Source organism: Athene cunicularia (assembly GCF_003259725.1).
Source record: "Athene cunicularia isolate RWA chromosome 5 unlocalized genomic scaffold, athCun1 chr5_part1, whole genome shotgun sequence".
Lineage (NCBI taxonomy): Eukaryota > Metazoa > Chordata > Aves > Strigiformes > Strigidae > Athene > Athene cunicularia.
In genome coordinates this window covers 15638089-15661586 of record NW_020799101.1, presented here as the reverse complement: position 1 = coordinate 15661586, position 23498 = coordinate 15638089, and the positions used below count along the sequence as shown (strand labels likewise).

At 35.0% G+C, this 23498-nt stretch overlaps 1 protein-coding gene across 2 annotated transcripts in view; it reads right to left on the bottom strand.

The window, feature by feature from the left end:
• Nucleotides 1–23465, bottom strand: part of ATG2B (autophagy related 2B) — a 47925-nt gene extending 24460 nt beyond the window's left edge. The window contains exons 1-22 of one of the 2 annotated variants that reach the window (XM_026849150.1): nt 23304–23465; nt 19627–19789; nt 17631–17783; nt 16576–16678; nt 15123–15285; nt 14487–14670; nt 14279–14303; nt 10916–10980; nt 9672–9854; nt 8910–9064; nt 8096–8207; nt 7677–7938; nt 6688–6838; nt 6075–6167; nt 5714–5902; nt 4172–4445; nt 3249–3354; nt 2005–2197; nt 1714–1856; nt 958–1115; nt 545–717; nt 95–245 (exon numbers count right to left, since the gene is read on the bottom strand). In XM_026849150.1, coding sequence (XP_026704951.1) covers nt 95–245; nt 545–717; nt 958–1115; nt 1714–1856; nt 2005–2197; nt 3249–3354; nt 4172–4445; nt 5714–5902; nt 6075–6167; nt 6688–6838; nt 7677–7938; nt 8096–8207; nt 8910–9064; nt 9672–9854; nt 10916–10980; nt 14279–14303; nt 14487–14670; nt 15123–15285; nt 16576–16678; nt 17631–17783; nt 19627–19789; nt 23304–23465 — 3361 coding nt within the window. Of the gene's footprint in view, nt 1–94; nt 246–544; nt 718–957; nt 1116–1713; nt 1857–2004; nt 2198–3248; nt 3355–4171; nt 4446–5713; nt 5903–6074; nt 6168–6687; nt 6839–7676; nt 7939–8095; nt 8208–8909; nt 9065–9671; nt 9855–10915; nt 10981–14278; nt 14304–14486; nt 14671–15122; nt 15286–16575; nt 16679–17630; nt 17784–19626; nt 19790–23303 lie in introns of those variants that run through there. The other variant, XM_026849148.1, reaches the window with a different exon arrangement.
• Nucleotides 23466–23498: the final 33 nt, after the last annotated feature.

Below are 23498 nucleotides of genomic sequence, written 5' to 3'. Positions count from 1 at the left end.
GGGGGCGGGGAGGGAAAGACATCATTTCTTCTAAAAAAACCAAGATTATCTCATATCAAATTTAGTCCCAAAGCCACCTCAATCCTAATCCTACCTTGATGATACAAATTGAGGCTGCTACAATGGACGCACACATAGTGTCTGTCCTCAAAGCCTTCATATTTAGTCACGCTGAAAAGTGAACCACTGTTGAACTCAAACCAGAATTCGCCGTATTTTCCTTCCAGTGTGCTTCCATCATCCTGCTGAAGAACAGAAATGATACAATTGCTTGCTGAGTTTGCTGCAGTTAGCCTGAACTAACACAACGCTTGCTACCAATACATATTTTACTGTTTGCATTTACTTATTCTCAAAAAAAAAAAAAATCAAACAGAACCAATAAAATACTGTGTTGCATTACTGTCTAGTTACAGTACAACAGTATGAAGATTACAGAATTACTGTTACAAACACATGTTCCTTCCAAAAACAGTACATACAGTATGAAGGGAATCCCATGGTCAAATCAACAGAACAACTTTTTCCAGCCCCAGTTTCTCACCTTTACATCTGTGAAGACTGACACTAATCCATGTGTCACATTTAGCTGAACAGACAGAAAGCTTTGTGCATTCTTATTCTGAGAGTCAAGTTTTTTCCTTCTGCGTGAACGATAGTTTGGATCAACAGTGGAATAATACTGTAGTGTTTCTTCCTCAGACCCACTCTCGTCATCTAATAGATAAAATGAAAAACAACTAACTAGTATGCATACTATGCCAATAACTTGTTTTTCCATGAGTAATGTGATTCAATTTCACTTATTTATGTAAACAGTAATCTATGTTTTTTCTTCCTAGTTTAAATAAATCCATTCTTATAAGTCTAAAAATTCTTTCCTCTGTCAGCTTAATCACTTCAGCCAATTATGCTTTTAAATCACTATAGTTCTAGATTATTCAATAAGTGCATTACCATAATGAACTGCAGATTTAAATTGACTGAAGCTGTCTTTACTGAAAGTGTTGATGAGCTGGCTGGCCACAGATAGTCCAACACCATAAGAAAGGTTTTCAAATGTTTCTACAGGAGATGGAGCTGTGGGTTCCCACAACAACAAATCGTTGCTGATCCTAGGAAGAAATAGATTATCATTATACAAAAATATATTACTATATTCCCACTTAATAATATAAGGTCAGTCAAGCAGTATTTCCTTTACAAACTTCATATAACAGATTCCAGATTTCATAAACACAAAAGAAAAATGTTCAAGAGCACAAGAAAGAATAATGTATTCATGAGTAAAAGCAATGAGTAATAAAAGTAACTTTTTTCTGTAATTATAGTATGCACATATCAAAGTCGAACATCTGACATTGACAAACGCACCTGTATTAGTAGGTGTATAATTAGCTCAAGAAACATTAGTTCTTTTGACTTCAAGTGAGTCTGTGTCTGTTGAGATATTAACTATTTAACTTTAGCCTTTATTCACAAAATCTGCCAAACACTTTTTAGCAGCTGGTTGCTATGGCACCTATCAGATATACGACACAGTGGTGTCTCTGATGTTAACTTGGAAGAATATTTATATAGCATTGTATGTTCTTAGAAAACTATACAAACAAACTCCTGCTATAGCTGCTTATTCAATTGCTTTTATCAACAATGAATACAGAACTAGAAGTACAGGCCACGATAACCAAGCAAAACAATTACCATACTTGCCTATTGTAAAGTTTTTCATAAAAGCTTTTGTTTGGTAGCGTTAAGTGAATGTTTGGTAACATGAGTTCCAGTATATAATGAGAATTGCTAATTGTTTTATCCTGAAACTCGGTCATTTCAACTACATCTCCTGGCATCACCATCTGAAAAAAAACAAGAAAAAGTCCCTCTCAAGTTAAAAAACAACAAACAACAACAACAAAAACAAAAGCCAAAAGATACATGTAAAGTAGTGAGAATATATAGTTTTGTCTACCATAAGCACAAATCAGTAACAAAATTTCATAGTACCTCTTCATTTTCAAACATGACCCTACGAGAAGAAAAAGGAGAAGGCTCTGGTCTTCTAATATCACAGACATCCTTCAAAGAATGAGACCCTCCTTCTTCTTCCTCTTGGAAGTTATTATCACCTTCTTCCTCCTCAGCTGCTATCCTTTCCAGAATAGAGTGCACAGCCAGGGGGTTTATTTTCAATACAATCCTAACATTGGAGAAGTTATGTAGAATAAGCCATTAGAGATGTTTAGAATTTTTATATAGATGCACAGTCACATGTCCCCTAGCTCTACTAGCTGGTCATTAAATACACAACAGACTTAAATAGCAAAAAGACCAAGGATTTTTTTATTAGACAATAACGTATTTTATTAGACATAGTGATATCTTTAAGAAAAACACCAAACTTATAGGCACAAAGGGACATGGAAGAACCACCATCAGGTGAAAAGGTTCGTGTCTGCTCTTTTCAATTCCATCAGGGAACCATCAGGTCATCTAACAAAAACCTAGCGCTCTCCCAGAACAAAGCTTGTATCATTACATCACCAACAGCTATTAAAAAATGCTCTGCTACATTATGTAGTACATTACATACAGTTTTAGAAAAATCTGTACCATTATAATATACCATGCTGAAAAAAATGTCCATACAAACATGCTGTCAGAAAGCCACTACATTTTGTGGCCAAAAAAAATCAAAAAGAGGCAAATCAAAAATTGCCCCTTTAAACATCTTATTACATGCCACAGCTGTTAGGTCCTTCTGTTCAGTAACTCTGAAGTACTGTGTTGCCTTACATGTGATATAAACTGCAATAATTCAGTCACAAAATAATTACCCTTATTGTTGTTACAGCTTTATACCAGCTTATATTAATATTCTAGTACAAAATTCAACTGAGATTTTTTTTTTTGTTTAGTATTCAGTCTTGAAAAGTAAAAGCAGGTGAAAAAGTAAAAACTGGCAAAAACACCCCAAAGTGGGAGAAAGTTTTAAGTCTCTAATCATTCACTAGACCTTCATGGAAATTTACTCAAGTCTAGGCAGAAACCATTATAGATTAAAACCATCTTGTATTACTATAAATGTAGGAGTTAGGTTTTGTTTGTTTTTCAATAGCTACATACTCTTTCTTTGCAAATTATTTTAAAGCATTTACCACACAGGCAGTCTGCATTAAAATTTTTAAAAAAATAATAGTACTTCATAAAAATCCAAACAACTTGCATTAAGAAACAAAACATTATTTTACCGAGGCCAGTCAAAATTGTCAGATGATGATGTTATATCTCCATCTATGCCACCAGACACTTGAAAAAACTTTATTGGTGCTTCTGCATTATCTTCTTCAAATGAACCTGAATAGAAAAATATTTTTAAAAAATTAACACAGGAATGACAGCTGCTAACTTCAGGTGCCCACTCCTCAGACTGGAGTCCAACAGGATAACTTGTAAATGTTATTACTAAGGTACTTAAAGTTTAGTCATCTTCTCTGCCAAAAATTAAATACAAATTTTTAGAAACAAAAATTATTTCAGATTATCTTCTAGCTAGCAGCATCCAGAAAGTCAGATGCTTCTAATACATAGATATCTACATTTACAGCACCACTACATAATGACACAGCCTTGAAAAGTACCCAGAATGACAAATCAGCAGAGAAGTTCGCACATATAAACCAGTATCATGGATTTACTACTTTGAAAGATATTAGAGGCATAAAACTATTAAATTTTTCTCAGTGACATCATTTAGGACATCACTCACTTCATTTCTAGACTTGAGATACCTAGTTTATGTATCTGTAGTATCCCTCTACAAATCTACAAAACTTACCCTAACACCATGATCAAGATGACAGAGATACCCTTAATTGAAACAAACTGGTATAACAATGTAACAACAACAACAAACCACCAGCAGAAATATGAGTTTAGATTTCAAAAACAAACATGCAAGCACTACACCTACATACATTAGCTTCTCCTCCTAGCAGTATTATTTTGAGTTATGCTGATACTTAGCACAGAACCTAAACTAAACCTAAACTGCAGCAGAAAGATCAGGTGGAAAGACACTCCCCTGTGTTAAACCATACAAGAGGACAATTTTTTAACTACATAATATCTGGGAAAACAAGAGAGTATTTTAATATAATGTTACCATTCTTACCAGTTAGCTCTTTAAAGGTAAGTTCTAATTTAACTTGTTCTGGAGTTGACCCTCCTATAAACTCAGTTTTAAATTCCACATCTGTAAATTCAAGATGAAGAATCTCCTTCTGAAGCGATTTCTTAAACCATGGTCCTCGTTCCTGATCTGACCGTAGGTCAGGTATTGGGAAGCGAACAGAGAGATTTAATGCTGGAGCAGTGACTTGAACTGACACTCTACAGTTTGCAGGAGTATGTGAATCATCCAGAAAAACTTCAGTAAATGCTTTATGCTAAAAAACAAAAGAAAAAAAAACCCAACCTAAATTAGAAGTAATAGCACTAAAAATTACTATGGGGAAAGCTTTTGATGATGTATCTAAAAGTGGGAGACATTAATTTTTCATGTATCAGAGAAAACACATCAGGATCAAAACATGTTAGGACCAATTATTATTACTCTTCAGATATTTTACTTTTATTGGTGCTTTTAAGCTTCTTCTACTCAGAAGTATTTGCAGAGGTTAGCCATTTTTTTAAATGAGAGAGTGAGTGTACCAAACTGAACTCAGCTGCAGTTCAGAAGTATCACGTCTCATATTTTTTTTAGAAAAATGCTATTGTTGAGAAGCCAGGAACTACTATCATACATATTAGCCCATCTCAGTAAATCATGGCTTCCAGCTCCTATCACTGATGTGTCATTCAAAACCTCCCTGAACATAGCTTATTGCTGGCCATCATTGAAAATAACCAAACTTTCAGATCACAACCACATGATAGAAATTACTGATGTCTTACAGTTTTTTTAAATGAGGGTTCTCTTAAATAAGTTTTGAAGACTAATTTTTCTGTAATCAGTCAATGCAGCAATAAAATTATATTAAGATACTTATTGCTGTGCAGAAAATCAGTTAATTGCATTAATCCTTCCTCCTGTATTTCAAAAAAAGCCTTCAAGTTTTATATTATTGAGCTAAATATACTAACACTTAAATCCTGCTGACAACCTGAACCAAGACAAACAAGCTCCCGCTTCTTCTGTTGGTCCTTAATCACTAGAATGCAATACATTCCCCATCCTTTCTACTACCTACTCCAAAAGCAGGTAAGGCACAGCAGACACAGCTGGGCTGACTAACACCTGAGTATTTCAATATAGAAGTGGAACTGTCATCAACAGTTTGTATCAACTGCTGGAGAGCATGATGGGACAGATTAGGGATTAGACATCAGTCAAGATTCCTCTTTTTTTTGTCCAGAGACATTTATGCACTTTGTGAAGCAACTACCATAGTCTTTAGGTGTGTTATCAAGCATACAATCACTGAATCCAAAATTAGTATCTACATAAGATGTCTACCCTTCTGTATCAGAAAAAAAAAAAAAAAAAAAGAAAGAAAAAAAAACCAACACCCCACACATACCCAAAAACCAAAACCAAAAACCCAACCACCACAAATCAATCAGAAACAGCAATCTTGGGCTTAGTGCAATCCTGCCTTCCTCCTGAAAAAAAAAAAGTCAGCAAGTCTATCAATCAATTCCACTTTTAACTTACCAGATTTATATGCTTGTTGTAAGAAGCATACATATGAGATGCCATCATCTCCACTGTAGTTAGTTTCTGTGGCTGAAGTAAGGAATTTAATCTGTCTACAATACTAATATCCAGCTCACAAAACACTGGACTTAACTTTATTTGTAGCTCTGCCTTCTGCGGAACAGAACTGAGTCTCCCTTGACTACCCTGAAAACAAAGAGGAAAAGCACTAAAATTCTTAAAACCAATAGAGTGAAACAAATGATAATAATCAAGAGTTAAGAAGTGTTTTACAAGAAAGATAGGCTTCTGTTAAAATGAACAAAATTAGACAAAGGCTATTATACAGAGACTTGGTGTTTTTAATCTCCCACCTTACCTGAGGTCCTCTATTATCTGAATGCTTATAATGAAGCTGAAGGCATGGCATAGCATGAGAATCATTTCCTTCTTCAGAATGAAATGTCAGCAGCTTTAGAATAAAATAAAGTTAAAAATACTTAATAGATAAGGAGGAAAAACTTGCCACAGGAAAAAATATTTATGACATTTGACCTAGAACAGACGGTAGGTAAACCTACATTCAAGTCAACGAACAAAGCTCCAGCCCAGCTTACTCAATCCACTTATTCAGCCACTTTGCTGGATGTCTCTGACCATTAGAAGAGCTGGAAGACTAATCATCACCCAGAGAAACCTTCATATCGCTCAACTCCCACCAGTTAGTTCTTGGAGCACATTTACTCTACTTCCCAAACTATTATTCAGCATATTTATAAAAGAAGTAAGCTAGCCAAATTTGGCTACTTAACACTATTGCTGTCAGGTGTGACAATTGGTTGCTTCGCTATTTGAGCTTGCAATTAAAGTGTGGCCTTTTAAAACCATAACATACTCCAAAAAAAAATTTAACTTCCAACCATTTTAAAATCTAGCATTCTCAGTTATAAAATTTTCTTTGCTATGGAACTTCCAGTATTTTTTTTACGTACCTCTGTATAATGAGGCTGAATGGAATGAGAGTCAGTGGAAAAAAGGCATTCCAGGAACTCCATATCCCCAATGGATAAATCAGTACTAAAACTTCGAGAGGCAGTCCTTTGTCTTTGTTCATAAGACACTTTGATGCCAGTACCTATAAATCTGAATTATGAAAATTATGAATTAGGAAAAGCATAAAACAATAAAAATTAAGAAAAGTCAAGATTTAAACAGGTAAAAAAAGAATCACTACAATCCTTTTAAAAAAATCATTAAACCCAACATAATTTCTTCAAAAATAAGATAAAATTCTAACAGATTATAGCTTTAGCAACAAAGACAATGGAGCTGACTTAAGTCACACAGTTAGCAATGGCCAGTATAGAGAAATTTGTAAAGAACACTTCAGACATCTAACTTACAGTGCAGTTCACAAAGGTGGGAATCTAACATCCTTACATAGACAATGCAAAAGAAAAATGCCTCAGGAAATGTAAATTACACATATAAGAAAAATATATATATACACCATTAAATATTTTACTTCATACACTGTACTGAGACATTAAAAACTTCTGGAAAAAAAGACTGTTGACTAACTTACTGATACACTATTTTGCACTATGTAAAACTCCAAGCTCCTTCAAGGAGAATTCCCTGTAAGATGGTCCTGTAACATACAGCTATTTCTAAAGAAACAGTTTACTTAATGTTACCTGACTCTCTAGATTTCTGTGGTAGAAGCTGTATCTAGTTTACTTCATCTATTGTTGAAAAGAGCTAGGTTGATTGTAATGTTTATGCATTTTTCTTTTTTTATTATAAAAAAAATAAATCTTGGACAAGAGATGTCAAAATTCAAGGCTATTTTGAAATTAACAAAAAAGTCTAACGCAATTCAAATATTAAGTGACAATTCCTATGAAAATAAACTTACTTTATTCAAATTTACTTAAAAGGTATTTTTGTTAATTGTATTTATTAATAAGCAAAGTTATACCTAAGGTGATCATGAGAACAAGCTTCTGCAAATACTTCTCGGAAGGACAGAAAATCTTCTGTTGAAAACTTAACTGGCTCAATCTTTTCTATTCGGGTAAAGAAATCCCGAGCCATTGGTGTCAATGGGTTAAGGTTCAGTGAACTTTCAGGTGGGGGTAAAGGGTCAATATGAAGTACAGACACTGAGAAAGTTCCAACTGCCAGTCTAAAAAGAAGCTCAGGTCTGGATTCATCCACAGAAACAGATCTGGATGGAATAGCTGAAATACAAAATTAAGTTCACGTAATTTTTCAGCAATAACACATTTATAAAGTCATCTTACTTTAGATTTTCATTTCTTTTTACCAAGTTGCTGCATAACAATTCATTTTCAGAATTATCTAGGGAGCAGAATGCTAAACAACATTTTTACTTACATGTCCTTCTTAAGGAAGTCTGGTGAACCATGTTGGCTGTAAGTGAAGAACCTCTTGGAGGCTGTAGTTCTTGTTTATTACGATCAAGAAAATCACCCCAAGTTGGTTGAAGCTAAAACAGAAATATATACGAACTTAAATTTGACAAATAGATGTTACATCAAACATAAATGATAAAGAAACAAGACCAAAGTACATGCATAAACAATCAACAACATGCCATTTCACAGCATATCAGTGCTCAACTAAACAATGTAGCTATGCTTTACTTTGGGTTACACTTTCTATGATTGTCTACACCCACATATTCTTAAAGCTAAAGTTGCTCTCTCCATATACTTCTGTTTCTCTGTAAAGCGCATAAGTGCTCTCCATGGCCTTCAGTATGCAAAATATTAGGCACGTAACATATCTGGGAGAGATGGCCATTTCAACATTATAATTTTTATGTCGTTTGAGGAATAATGCAATACAACTGTTTTGTACTTTTTATTGCCATTGCCTGTGTAGTCCATATTAAATGAAAACCCAGATGGTAAACATGCAGTTATTAAAAAAGAACATCAAACATAGAGTCCTGTATAAACTTCAAGGCATTTGAAAAGAAATATTCCATTTCCTGTCTTGACAGCCAAACAGATGAGAAGCTTCCCAATACAATTTCCATAGAAGAAAAGGAATACCATCAGCTCTAAACACTTTCAATTGTCCTAGAATTTTGCAATAGTTCTTGATATTGTAAAGAACATTTATACAACAGTTTCACACAAAAGTGTTAATTTCAGAAAGGTTTTAAATGTAGTTAATACTATACCACTGTAGTGCTCAGCGGAGATCCTGCTGGTGTAGTTGTATATGTACTGGTCAAAGACAAGTCTAGATCCATGGTTGGAGGGTCTCCAAGAGGTGGAAGGGAGGAAAGGCTGTGAGACATGTCCATTTCAGCCATTGAGAAGAAAACTTCTTCTTCTAATAAGAACCATATATCGTGTTATTTCCTAATTAAATAATTTATTTTTAACAAAAATGTATTCATAAATTCTAAAATCTACCTGCTAGACAGAATAACCAGCTAAATATATTATTTGCAGACATTTCAAGTTCTATTGACACTGAAACTAGTAGTATTTATGTACAGATTTTTTGTTTTTAAGAGGCAAAAAGTCTCAAATACTAGAGCAGTTATTCAAGTTGGCATAATTTCTATAAATGCATACACTCTCCTTTTGACAAATCAAAGTTCATATTATCACATTAAAAATAAGCAGCAAAAATTATTAAAATAAAAATATAAATCAAGGCATTAATTTCCTCAACCATGCATTTGAAAATTACACTGCATGTATCTAGTTGCACAGTAACCTACAGATTACTGAACAGTTTTAATGAAATAAACAAGTCTAGCCTGACACCTAAACTAGATATTACCTTTTTATTCCACAGTACAACTAACAGCATACAATTAATCTATGTCAAATTTCTTTTGATACGTAAGTTAGTAAGATTCAAAGATGAACAGTCAATTTATATAACTCTAACAGGTTATTTACTATACTGCATCATCTTTTATACTTGCCACGACTAGAAGGCGTTCTGGCACTCTCTGTCTCATAGAAGCTTTGTTCAGATGATGCTCCTGCAGATAATGACTCTTTTCTTAAATAACGTTTCAATTCCATCTGAATCCGATATTCATCTTCCTGTTGCATTGGCCGGTTTTTCCTATCTTTATTTGACAATTCTATCCTGCTTAGGCTCTCTGAATTAAAAATAAAGGACAGAAAGCTACTGTAATTTCTTTACCAGCATGCTAAACAGAATTCAAAATTGAATCTGAAAATTAACCAACCATTGTTGTATATATACACATCTGTGTATATGTACAAATCTGCTGTATATCAGATGTGTATATACATGCATTTTGTTGTTTTGAAGATTTTACTTGTCCAAAACAAACTACTCTCTCCCCAGCATTCATAAATTTCAAGTCTAAAGAAAATATTTTAAGGTCATATATGCAAATATGTTCACATATCGTATCAGCATCTATTTCTCTTCTCAGTCAGCTTTAGGAATTAAGGACACAATCTCTTAAATGTTTTACTGCTAAGGAATTATTAAAATTTGAGGTTTGAAGATGACACATGGGAAACCATATGTAATGTTTTTCCAGTTATCCAAAAAACAATGACCAAGTCCAGTACAACAAATACTTCACATTATTCTGATGATACAGATGTATCTACCCAGGGCAACAAGTCTTTTCAAAAACAAGATTAAGTATCTATCCTAATAAGAAGCGTTGTTACATTACAGGGGGTGTAGTGTACAAACCAAAACATCCTCATCCTGCTACTGCAGTAGTCAAAAAACCCCTGCTGTTAATTACTCAGCAAATATGGACAAAAGAACTCAACTACTGTCTGATTTATGCTTTCCATGCATGTCACTAAAGCACAGGACAGAGAAGGACTAGACCACTAAGCCCCTCTCATGAAACAGAAGCTGCAAGAATCAAAATTTATCCGGCCTGATTTTTTTCACTGACCACTTTCCATCTCTTGTCCTATTATAGTCACTTGTCAACCCTTAGTTGTTACCTAGATTTTCATTACCAGAATGTACAACTTGCAACTGAAGTCAAAAAATTGATCATACTCCTACCCGGAGGAGCTACAAAAGATTTTGCTAATATCAGATAGAAATTAATAATAATCTACCAACACACTTTTTTTTTTTTCCACTGAGGGAACTTTTCTTGAAAAGTTTATTTTTCATCCACTGTAATACACATTTAACATTTACAGCATGTTCACTTGCCTGGTCCAGCAATAGCTGCTACCATGTCCAACAGAAGATGCACCTGCCTTGGTGACAGAAAAAAAAAAAAAAAAAAAAAAAGAAAAAGACCACTTAAGGAATTTTTCTTTAGAAATCTTGAGTTAACTGTATTGGTAATAGATTTTGATGCTAGATGCCAAAGTATACAGACATTCCAGTGAGACAGGGAGTCTAAACAATCTTAGATTGATAGTGCAAGGCCTGTGCAAAAACAAGGGGAGGCGTATGGGACTGTTCGAAAAAGATATACCAAGTACTGATAACGTCGCTAGGCGATTAACTCTTAGCCCAAAGAGAAGTCCCTCCTAGTCTTTGAAAAACAGACAACCCCAAAACATTGGTCTGGAAGAAAGCCAGAGAACAACTGAGGCTGCACAGAGCAACAAGGAAAAAAGTTCATCAGCAAGGAAGAGGAGGAGACCTGATTACCATGAGAAGCGAGGGAAGGCGGGGGTAGACTATGTATATGTATAGGCGTTTTATGAATATGCACTATTTTGTAACATATAAGCCAGACGGGAGCTGCAGACGGGGCGCATGCTTGTGGTGGAGCGATCCCCCATGCGCCCAGCGCTGAATAAACATACCCACTTTATAACCCCAAAAGTTATAGAGTGATTTCTCCGCAAATCACCAGCAGTACCTTCATCTTCTACGCAACAACAGCTAGAAATTTGTGCATTGCTTCCAATCTGTAGACTGGCAGGATAAATGTAGGTGTGCCACTGATAATTTATTAGCTTAAAATACAATATAATTGCCTAACAGGAAAATTCAAGAACACTATTAACCTGCTAGTTGGTTTGCTTCTTTAATAATTCCCGAACTAATCGACAGTATAAAGTTACTATTGTATACTAGTTATAAAATACTGAAGTCAACACCTTCTGAAATAGGTCTTAAAAACTGTAAAGGTTCACTTAAGGACTTCTCTTTAGTACACAGATTAATAAATTCACATATCTTCTTCATAAGCAGGGAGATGTTTATATAAGTCTAATTGATTTGAGATGATGTACAACAAAGCAAGCCACTCAAATTTTGAGAGTAGCTCAAGCTAAACTTAACTGAAGGACTTGGATAAATTCATTTCTCAATTCTAGAATCCCATATTCCCAGGCGTTGGTCCATTCACGATTATTGCTCACTGTATTGAGTCTAAGGTGGCACGGTGCTGGCAGCAGGGTACACTGCAGGTGCAGCCTCTGTGCTAGGAGACCAGGGCCTGCCCCATCCTGGGCATTGCTGATTCTAGCCAGCTCTGAAATGGACCTGCCTCCAGACACGGCTGAGCCCATCAGCAAAGCTGGTGGTGCCTCTGTGAAAATGTATTTAAGAAAGGGCAAAATGCTGCGTGGGCAGTGAAATAAAAACTGCAAGAAAAATAATCCTGCAAACATCAAGGTCAGGAAAGAAGGAGCAGGAGGAGGTTCTCTGGGTGCTAGAGCAGATAGTCCCCTGCAGCCTGTGAAAGAGATCACACCATAGCAGAAACCCACACTGCAGCACGTAGACGTAACCTGCAGGAAACTTCCCGTCAGGAACTGCAGTTCATGCAGGACCCATGCAGGAGCAGATTTATCCTGCTGGACTGTAGTCCATGGAGAGGACCCACACTGAAGCAGTCTGTGAAGGACTGCAACCCAAGGGACGCTCACTGGACTAGAGGAAAAGCCTGAGGAGGAAGGAGCAGCAGAGAGGAACTGTTAGGAGCTGGCCACAACACCTCAATTGCCCATTTCCCCCACACTGCTCAGCACAGTGAAGAGGTAGAAGAGTTGAGAATGACAAAGAAGTTGAGCCTTGGAAGAAAAGTGATGAGAAGAATGTCTTTTAGTTTGTTTCTCATCATTCAACTCCATCCTAACTGGCAATAAATCCAATTATTTTTCCCCAAGTTGAGTCTGGACAATAACTGCTAAGGGGTCTCCCTGTCTTTATCTCAGTCTATGAGCTTTTTCATCACATTCTCTCCCCCTGTCCTGTTGAGAAGTACAAATGAGAGCAGCTGGATGGGTGTATGACAGCCAACCAAGGTCAACACACCACACCCATGGGGGAAGAGAAATAAAAAGCAGCATGCAGTGGAATCCATTTATATGAAAATAGACTTTTGCTCAAATATTTACCTAAGGAGGAAAACCAAATGATCAATTAGTTTTGTATACTTTTTCCTACTATTTTTTCCATCCTTTGGAAAGAGTTGGAAGAAAATCAAATTACTGAAGTGTCTCATACTTGACATGAACTTAAACAGTATATTTTGCAGTTTACATGCCTGAAACGCCTATTCTAATCAAAGGTGTTCTAACATAATTCAGTTTCCAGAATTAAAAAAAATAACTTAACCTAGACTAAGCAATGCAGACTATCTATGTTCTTTCCAATCTGCATGGACTCTACCTGATAAATCAAAAAATCCTCCTTTCATTTTGTCACGTAGTATTACATCCATTCACTAGTTCAGATGTTGCTGTTATTTAACATACCAGCAGTGTTTTGCCTGTACTCAAGCCCAGCTTGCAGAGACCGCTGCTCTTCATTCTACTATACTGAACAGCTATAAAACAAAAATTACTCTCAACTCTGTCCTTGCCATTTTTCTTCTGGCTACCTTAAAATACATCTAAGGGTATAAAAGTGGAAAATTTTTAACATTTTGAAAGATCTGGACATCACTTAAAGCTGTTAACTGCATTAACTATTTGTCCTTTTGCAGTAGCCAGGATTTTTCTATTTCATACCAAACAAAGTATGTTATTTCACTTTTCAAGGACTCTTAACTATATAAACAAATAAAGTTAAAGACTGACTAGAAATTGCTGGACATGAGAAATTTTTCTACTTTATGCTTTCTGTAGAATATATCTATACAAGGCAAGCCAACAGACAATTTTAAAATTAGAGACAAGGGGAATATATTTACACAACCTATATACTCACACCTTTAAAAAAAAATTGGGCTTTATTTTCAACTGCTTTGCTTCCTGTATCTTTATGTAAAAGTCAAATAAAGTATTACTTTAATTAGTAGCATTTAAATATGGCATTATTATTTGATTTACTAAGAAGAAATATTCATGTTAGTTTTATAATGCTGCAACCTAATTAACCATTTAAGAGGTACTTGGAATTGCTGAAGTAAATTATATCCTTTTAAAACCAAAGTGATTTTAATCATCCAGTTAAACATTCCACACATATATAGGCAAAGTCAGTCATAGTGCTACAAGAAAACAAGATAAAACGAACAGCAGTAGAAGTTTCAAGAAAACAAACCAGCTTTCTCAGGAGCTACTCCAACACGTAAATTCAGTCTCCCTAACACACAGGAATTCTCTCTGAACAGATTTCAGTGTGCCATTGACTTGTCTGGTCACAGTAAAGATGTCTGTCTTATTAGACAAATATGTTGGGTTTGAATGCAGAGAATCTACAGCAAAACTAAGGGGATTCTGTTCCCTTGAGAATCTCACAATTTTTTGTATGCAGTAGAAAAAATAAAATCACACATAGCTATTAATTTAGTTAAAGACCATGAAAGCATGACTAACCTTAGCTCCAGGAAGTACTTCATTTTGCTTTAATGTTAGGCTCAACTCCATTCTACCAATCAGCTTACTGATCTGCACAGGGTCAGAAGGAGTAATTTCTGGCAAGTTTCTTGTTAATTGTGGATGTGGCTCATAAATGATTTTTGGATTCCAGCTAGGTGAAAGCTTTGGTTCAGTTGCCTTAAAACATTACAGAGAAAGGAATAAGAACATATCCCATTTCTTACCAAAAGAAAAATAAGCATTTCAAATAAGCTTATCACACAAATTATCATTTTACACAAATATAAATTTGACAATGGTATTAAAAACATGTATTGATAACTCTGAAAGAAACAAGGATTGTAAAATGTGAAACATTAGGCCTTTTTGCAAAGAAGTGGAGCAAGTTTCCACAAAACAGGAAACTGTAGAGGACTTGTATACATTAAAGTTTCAACCAGATTCCAGTACAACACATCCTAAATTTCACTCAGTCCTAAAGTCATGTTTCCTTCCCCCTCCTCCAAAACAAAAGCAAGTGATTAGGAGAAAGTTCAATTCCTCTATCCTTCAGGATGAAACTAATATATTAGTCTAACAATATATTCTATCCATCAATTTACATGATACAAGAATGTACTTAATTTTACCAGCTGTGTAGCTGAACACACTGGGGAGGACTTTGCTGATGCAGGAAACTCATCCCAGAAGAAAGAGACACCTGAGAGCTGCAGTAACTTGTGAGCAAAAGCTGTGGGCTGATGTACATTAATTCCAGAGCATTCATCTGCAGTTTCATCACAGTACATAGTTCTGGGAGGCAAAACAAAGGAAATCAAGGTGGTAGGTGCATACAAACTGTTACCTTTATCATGCCCTTAAGGTTATACATGCTCTCTCTCTTCATACTATTTACAATGCCACTGACTGCCATGAAAGGAGAAGCCACCACTCTTTGGAAATGGGTGGAAGTCTTACATTTTCTACAAGACACCACAGGACAATTGTGACATACTTCCAGCGTGAACATATCCTAGTATTTCCATTAGGACACACACAATTTTTGCTTCAGAACCTGAATTTTTTATAAAATCTGCTATCTAATATTTTTCAGTTGTCAAAACTTGAAACTAACATTCTGTCAAAATGGAAGTTGAAAACTGAGAGAATAGGCTCCAACTCTATAAAATTTCTGTGAAATTAGATTCCTTCCTTTAAAATACTGAGAAATACCATAAACAGTAAAGTCTTAAAAAGATGCAAGTCTCCACATAATAGAATTTACCGTGGAAAAATACACCTACCTTTCCATACATAACATGTATCAAACATCAAAACAATGTGCTATTTATCAGTTTGTTTCAATTTAGTTTTTAAAGTACAGAAAAGGAAGATTGTTCTGGGAATGGACTTCCATAGGAAAAATAATTAGTTTTACTGACTTCTCTCCTGAACTTAATATAACAACTTGAAGTTTTTAAGTGTTTAAACCCAAACATATTTCATTAGCGTTTCTCAGTAAGAATCAGTTTTACTTGGTAATGATTTCGATACTCTACAAGGAAGTAAGATTACACTATCCCATAGGTCAAAAAAACTATAAGAACGTGTACAGTATTAAAGTTCAAAGTAATTACAGAATACACGTGGACTCTTCTGAAAGCTCAAAGAGGATCTAAAATCTTCCAGTTTATTTTTTTTTTTTCAGGACTGTACCCTTCTTTCTGAAAATGTGCCTTACTCAAAAGGGTCAGTTTCTTTTGTATACTGAAAAAATGGCCTGATTTGCCAACAATATCCATTGACTGCTGAACATCTGAGAAGAGGTATTCATTAATTGTGAAAGTGGTCATTAACTTATCTTTGGAAGATGTAAAACACTTCTAATCTGATGGTTAAATATCTTTATCTTAAACATGTTAAGCAGAAGTTGAGTGGAGAAAATGCTCACCAGCATTATATGAAAGTGGCAGTCAAGAGCTTCTGTCTTAACTGTACCTTAGCAGTATGTGTGCACAGGTGAAACATATCATAAGGGAAATGGCAAAAGGTGCCTTAGGAAAAAAACAAACCAACAGATTTAAAAAAAAAATAAATCTTTACCTTTCAATTCTGATTTCAAGTGCAGTTCCACTCTTAGAGTTTTCCGGCACATGTTCTATTCGCAAAACAGTATCCAAAAAGGTAACTTTCACTCTTCTTAGAACTAAAATGAGAAAACAAAAAGATATCATGCAAGCACTTGTTAGTCAACAACGATTTTTACAACCAATTTCAAACAGCCTTTTTTTTTTTTTTTAAATTCTCAATATTTATTTCAGTGGAAATAATAAACTGAGTTTAGTTACATAACAAGACATCAAGTGACAATGTAAGCTCCTACTAAATGTCCAATATATACATCCACACCATGCAAAGGACCTTTAACGGTCTAAGCAAGTGACAACTCACACAAAGTTCTTCTATGGCTCAGTGTGGATGATCCTCAAAGAAAGTACCTACATCATCATGCGCTGAGTCCAAACTCCTAAACACTGCTATAGAACCACGCCACTCTGGCTAAATAGTTCTATTTCTAAAACTGATTTTAAACATTTCCCTTAGCTCAGACATTTCAGCACTAGGTTCTCCACCGCGTAATGTGGTCATAAGCCCATAGTTTCTTCCACTTAAGAAAAATCAGCAACAAAAAGTTTCTAAAGTACTTCTAACAACCCGGTATGACTGTTGAGATACATATAACAGGTCAGCTTTCTGTAAAAATAGCCGAAAAAACATTCTCTGTTTCTCCCTCAAAAGCATTACTACTAACAGTCTAAGTTTGTGTGATGAACAAAATTGGTACCTCCACAACTAAGGCATCTCACTCATCACTCAAGAACAGATTTAGCTGAATTTGTTCTAGTGTAAACAAACACCAATTTGCCCTGAAGCAGGTTTCTGAGAGAAACATACACATATTTTAGTAAATGGGCTTCCCCCCCCCCCACTTTGAAAACAAGATCAATTGTCCTGACTTCCTGTTTAAATTTTACAAGTAATGCTAACAAATGAAAATTTGAGAGAAAGTTACAGCAAATGAGATACCATTTTGTAAAACATGACATAAACTGATTTAATATCACATGTTTATTCAGATCTCAATAACTAATTCATACCTGTTTCAATAGTTTCTGCAAATTTCTCAAGTCCTTCAAAAGGCTGGGACCCTTCTCCTTGTTCATCTGTCAGTTTCTGGCTAAGACACTCTTTTGCAAGCTGCATACTACTGGTCATAAAACTTGACCAATACATAGGCTCAGACCCAGATGCTGTGGAGTAAATGAAGTATTACTAAGGTTTATTGTTTCAAAATGTTCACAGTCAAGACAAAATAAAATATTTGGGACATCCAGAGAAGAGTTTCAACAGTTTAGTAAGAAGTCATGCTTAAAAGCAAATTTAGTTACAATCTCTCTGTATACACTTTACTACTTTAAAATTACTTTAACCTATTTAGATTGGACTGGTAAGATTCTGGTATCTAAAAACTCAATATAAACAAGATGAAACCAGGATTACGTGTAACCAATCTTCAGGACTGGTTTAAGTGAAAAATTTCTGAAGTACTTTTATTTTATAGGTAAAATATTGGTATTTTCAGGCACAATCAGCAAAATAAAGAAAATAACTTTAAGAATTATTTTAAGGTTTCTTATTCCATTTGAAACATATCCTAGATGGGGAAAGACTAAACAAGGTTTAAGATATTATCTTAGCATATTACAACACATTTTAAATGTCTAACACAGACCTAAGTAGAACATAATAAAATCCAAGAGCACAGCACATATTAAGCTGAACAAGTTTTTTAGCAGACAGATTATCTTAATTGACAGTGCATTCCTATCAGCTAATGTCAAGCCCATTGTGAGCAAATACTGCAGATGAGAAAAATTAATCAAATTCAACTATAAGTCTAACTCTAGTATAAGCAAAGAAAAGTAAAATTAGCACAAATACAAACATGTTAAACAGGCAAACATTCCAGTTTAGCATTCATGTCTAGAAACATCCATGTGGCTACAGAACTGTGATAAAACCAGCATTGCGTTTTGGTTTTTTTTTCTACTGTATTATAAAGCACTGTGAATCAAAGAGAACTAAATGAATGCAAATGAATAAATAAAGCTTCTTCCTAATACTACCATTCTTTCAAAGCAATAATCTTACATCAGAAAGTAAGATAGCTCAAAATTTTGTTGAACAAATAAGATTAAAATGCAGAATATATATGTGTGTGTTACTTAAGGTAACTTGCAAAAGATAGACAACAAGGTTTATGAATCTTTTTTCTCTTCTTATTATATATTTATATAAATATTTTCTTTCATCTTCTCTACACTATAAAAAGGAAAACAAAATCTTCCAGACATTCAATCAAAATTTTCCACACACTAAAAATGCACTAATGTCCCACACCTGATCTAACAAGACATCTTAACAGAATTCATGGAGGTTTGATAGTGAAAATTTACCACTAGGCCAGTTTAAACTAGATCAGTTATATTCATGTGGATATAGATAAACTAGAAGAGCTCGGACAATCCTCTCAGTATTACAATTAAGTAGATCACTTAAAAGTCATTGTTTCAGACTGCAGTAACAATCAAATTGTATTAGTTCTCCAAATATACAAGATGATGCATCATTTACCCTACAGTTGCCCAAGACAGACAGAACCTCACCGTAAAGCCCCTTCACAGTCTTACACTACTGTGCTATTCTACTGCCACCATAATAGCCAGCTATTAATGCTGACTAACAGCACTTGGCATACAACACCCAAAAAAAACTAGCTAACAAAAACTCCTTTCCAAACAGTATTATTTTCATTTCAATACATCTCTTTGGAAGAAGAGATACAACAGCAGGAACATCATAAATATTTTAAGGTATTTAATGGAAAAACAACCAGTTGAGAAACACTTGAAAACCGACTAACAAACACCTGACAGGTTGGGGTTTTTTTCTATTAATTACATTTCCTATCATTCGTGTATCTAAATTAAATGGCACTTAAAATGAGGCTAAGAGCTGACTAAAGCAAGTATAGTGTTTTGCCTCTGAAAAACTGTAAAGAATCTCCTTTTCAAAAATTAAAAAAAAGCCTACCAAGCCTTGGTCTTGGCCTGAAGACCATCTCCAATCCTTTCACTTCTAATGCACAGTTATCCTGTAGCAATGACCCCCATGGAACAGATAAAGAAATTGATTGGATAAATCCATCTGTGACTTCCAGAGGTGCATCTGCAGACTCCAGGATCTCATTAAGACACTAGAAGACAATAAAAATAATATATTTAAAAAACCATAACCATATTTTTGTATATAACAATTAAAACATTGAGGCTATGAGGAAATTCTACTCAGGAAGACAAAAAAACGGCCACTTTCAAGTATTTTGATTCCATTGTAATTTGTTTCACATTAATTACATAGCTGTCAGCATAATACAGATCTCTCTGTGGTAGCTGCGTAACCTGTATTTTTTGCACTATACCAAAAAAATTCTGCTATCTCCCTGTTATAAATACTATAGTACTGACACAAGTTAAATCTGTTCTTTCTCCAGCAATACCTGAAGAAATTTGAGAACAGGCTGACAGTAAAAACACAAGTACCTGGTTTCTGTGGCAAGAGTATTTCACTAGCATGTAATTTTAATGCAATGTTCATTTTACATTTCTCTATGACACTGAAACAATGGAACCAAATAATCATCTCTTGCTGTACAACATACTTGCCATTTCCAAATCCTATTTTAATGTGTTCAGTGTTGAGCACCAATTTAAAAAATGAAGCTCAGCAGACAGACCAATATTCTACAGGAACTGTTCTAGTAATCCAGTCCTTTATAGTGACATTATAAACAAAACTATAATCAAGTTGCCCTCAGCTTCATGCAGATTAAATGAAATTGATAAGAAAAATATAACAGCAGCTCTGAAATAACAATTTAGGATTTTTAAGTGAAGACTCAAATTTTGCAGTATATAGCTTTCATTACATCCATACAGGAAAAAAAACATATTATTTGCATTTATGTTAAAAAAATGCAAATTCCAGTTTGTACCCCAATTCAAAAATTTAGTTGAAACTGAATTTATTGAAGAAGAACTATCTAGGCTGCTTTACTAAAAGAAAAAACAATCTAAAGACTGCGGTTGTAATATTGTAAGTGTGGTTTTGACCTTCCTGTGTTGAACAGGGCCACTGATTTTACCTGAGAAAATGCATAAATTCAGCATCAAAAGTTTTGTAAAAAAATAAGGATTTAAAAATTGCTTTCCATTTTAATCATATTTAAAATGTTGTTTGAACTATATAGCATAATTTTAAAATAAAAATGAAACAATAAACTTTTAGAAAGTAACATTTCTCATTCTTACATCTCCAGGTGCAATTTTCCCATCATGTTAACTTGTTGCTCTGCTTATGCTCTTAATAACTTTGCTTTTAGAATTCTGTTTGCTTGAATGTTTGGCTTTTCTAGTTTCTGTTCCAAAGTCCACTCGAGCAGCAGAAAAAGACTTTTAACTTTAAAGAAACAGAACCTGAAACAGTTCTATCGGGAAATTAAGAATCAAATAATCATCTGAGATTCAGTGACTTTATTTTGAACTAATTGTAAGAATTACAGATGTGGTAATAGCATAAGATAAGGCAAAAATAATAATTTGGCATAAACACCATACAAAAATATCACAGATTCATCTAAATTACTTCAACCTTTACAAAATAATTTGCTATAGCAGGCAGTAAGCTAGTTATCATATTTTGAATAAATCTGACTCAGATGTCTTTTTGCTACCAACATACACAGCAATAAAAATGAGTGTATTTTAGTATATTTCTTACTATTTTGAATAGAAATGTACCATCTAAAAACAAAACAAAACAAGTAGTATTGAAGCTAAATCGCTTAATAAACAAGCCAGGTGTTCCTAGACAGGAGTAATTAGAGCATTCCAAGCAAAATTTTAAAACTGAAGCAGAATCTTCACATCAGAACTTATTCCCATGTCATTGACTAAAAGTCTCCAGCTGGAAATCACAGTAATAAACTAGTAACAAAAGTACTATTCAATGTATATTAAAATTCAACCACAAACAGCATGGGTTACATTTTGATTTTTCTAAACAGCCCAGGTCCCAAGAGACAAAGGGGTTACAACAAGAGCCACAGACATTCCTGTATCTCCATAATCTATAAATATGCACAGTGTTGGCTAAAATATCTAAAACTTAAGACGAACAGATCCACAAAAATGGATAAGATAATATGTAAAATTACAGTCATCCCAGTGATTCATAGAGAACAAGCTTACAATGACTGGGGGGAAAAAAAAAGCTGTAGTACTTCCGCGACATCTGTTTTTGCAATCTGTCATACATGAGAAAGTCACATGCAGAGAACCTCAAACATGTCATTGTTTACAAGCAAAAAGAAAAATGCTGATCTACAAATAGGGAAGATAACCTAAGCATTATTGTATATATATTTAATCACTGTGTATATATAATTAACTGCTCATTGAGTATTGGTCCGTAACTGCTGCTATTTCAAAGTATTTACATTTTAAATAATGTCACTGACTAGCGAAAAACGCTGCGATACCCACTAGAGGGCATAATAATTCAATTAAAGCGAGACAGCCTTACTGTCTGCCACAGAAAACAAGCTGCAGACACAGCCAGAAAAGAGGAAAACAAACGAGCAAACAACAACCAAAAAAACCCAACTAAAAGACTGGTAACATTGAGCATTTCTGCAAACGTCTGTCCCCTGCCAATTTCAAACATACTTTCACGCAAACAACTGGAAAAGCATTATTTGAAAACATCACATACTCACAAGGATTTTAAAATGTACCCAGCACGGCCTAATACCAGAATATAGTATAGTAAAAATGGGGTTTGAAAGTATTTTGTAAAGTAATAAGCCTGTGTACCTAGTTCACCATCTGGGCTACCCTGGAAGTCAGTAACTGACGCACAGCAGTGCTTAAGGCTCCTCATGATAGTCACTTGACAGACAGGTAGAATTCAGTACCGTTGGTCATCAACCCAAGAAACTTTACAAAATATTAAAAACATGGACAAAGTACTTTGGATTACTACAGTAAGCTAGAAGCATGCATATGTGTGTGTGTACAGACACACACATATGTATATAAAAACATACACACCAGGACTGACTGAAAAAAGCTTCAGTTGGTTCAAAGTGTGACAGCCTACCTACTAAGTAAACTCCAGCTAAAACCAGATTTCCATCTGGCAACAACTACTTTCACCACTGCAAGACTAGGGGGCAATTTTTAGAGACCTACATGGACTAAACTCTGCGTAACACAGTAAGAACCAAGATACTTCCAAGATTAGCGCAGGCAGAACAGTGATTACTTTATGTTTTTATCATCTTTAGTAGTAAACATGCTCCTCAGTAACTACAGTAGGGATTTCTAGTAGATTGGGCTACCCTAGCTCCTTCTCCCTGAAGTAGCAGCATCTATTGCCTTCTTTTAGTTGTTTCCTTTCTCTTAATTAAAAATAAAAAAAAGCCAAAGTGCGTCTAGAAAAAAATATACATAATAAATGATCAGGTTTGGGATTTTAAGTGCTAACATATGAGAGAATAGCTCCCTGGATTAAATGCCAAATATGACTGTAACTTTTTACATAAAGGAGGCTGGGTACTAAAGAGAAAGTGGGTGGCGGCTGGGGGCAGGGAATCAGCTGGTCCCTCAGACGCAGAGGAGCCGAGGGGGTGAAGCGACGACATCTCTTACCCACTTATCCAGAGGGACCTGCGTCAAGGAGCCGGTGCCCTGGTACAGATCCAGGCTGAGCTGCTCCAGGCTGAGCTTCTCCTGTAAGAAGTGACCCAGGTACCTCTGCAGCAGGTACCTGCAGGCCCTCTTCTTGATGGACTCCGAGAAAGGCCACGGCATGGCGGCTGCGCGCTGGGGGCCGCGGGGCCAGGC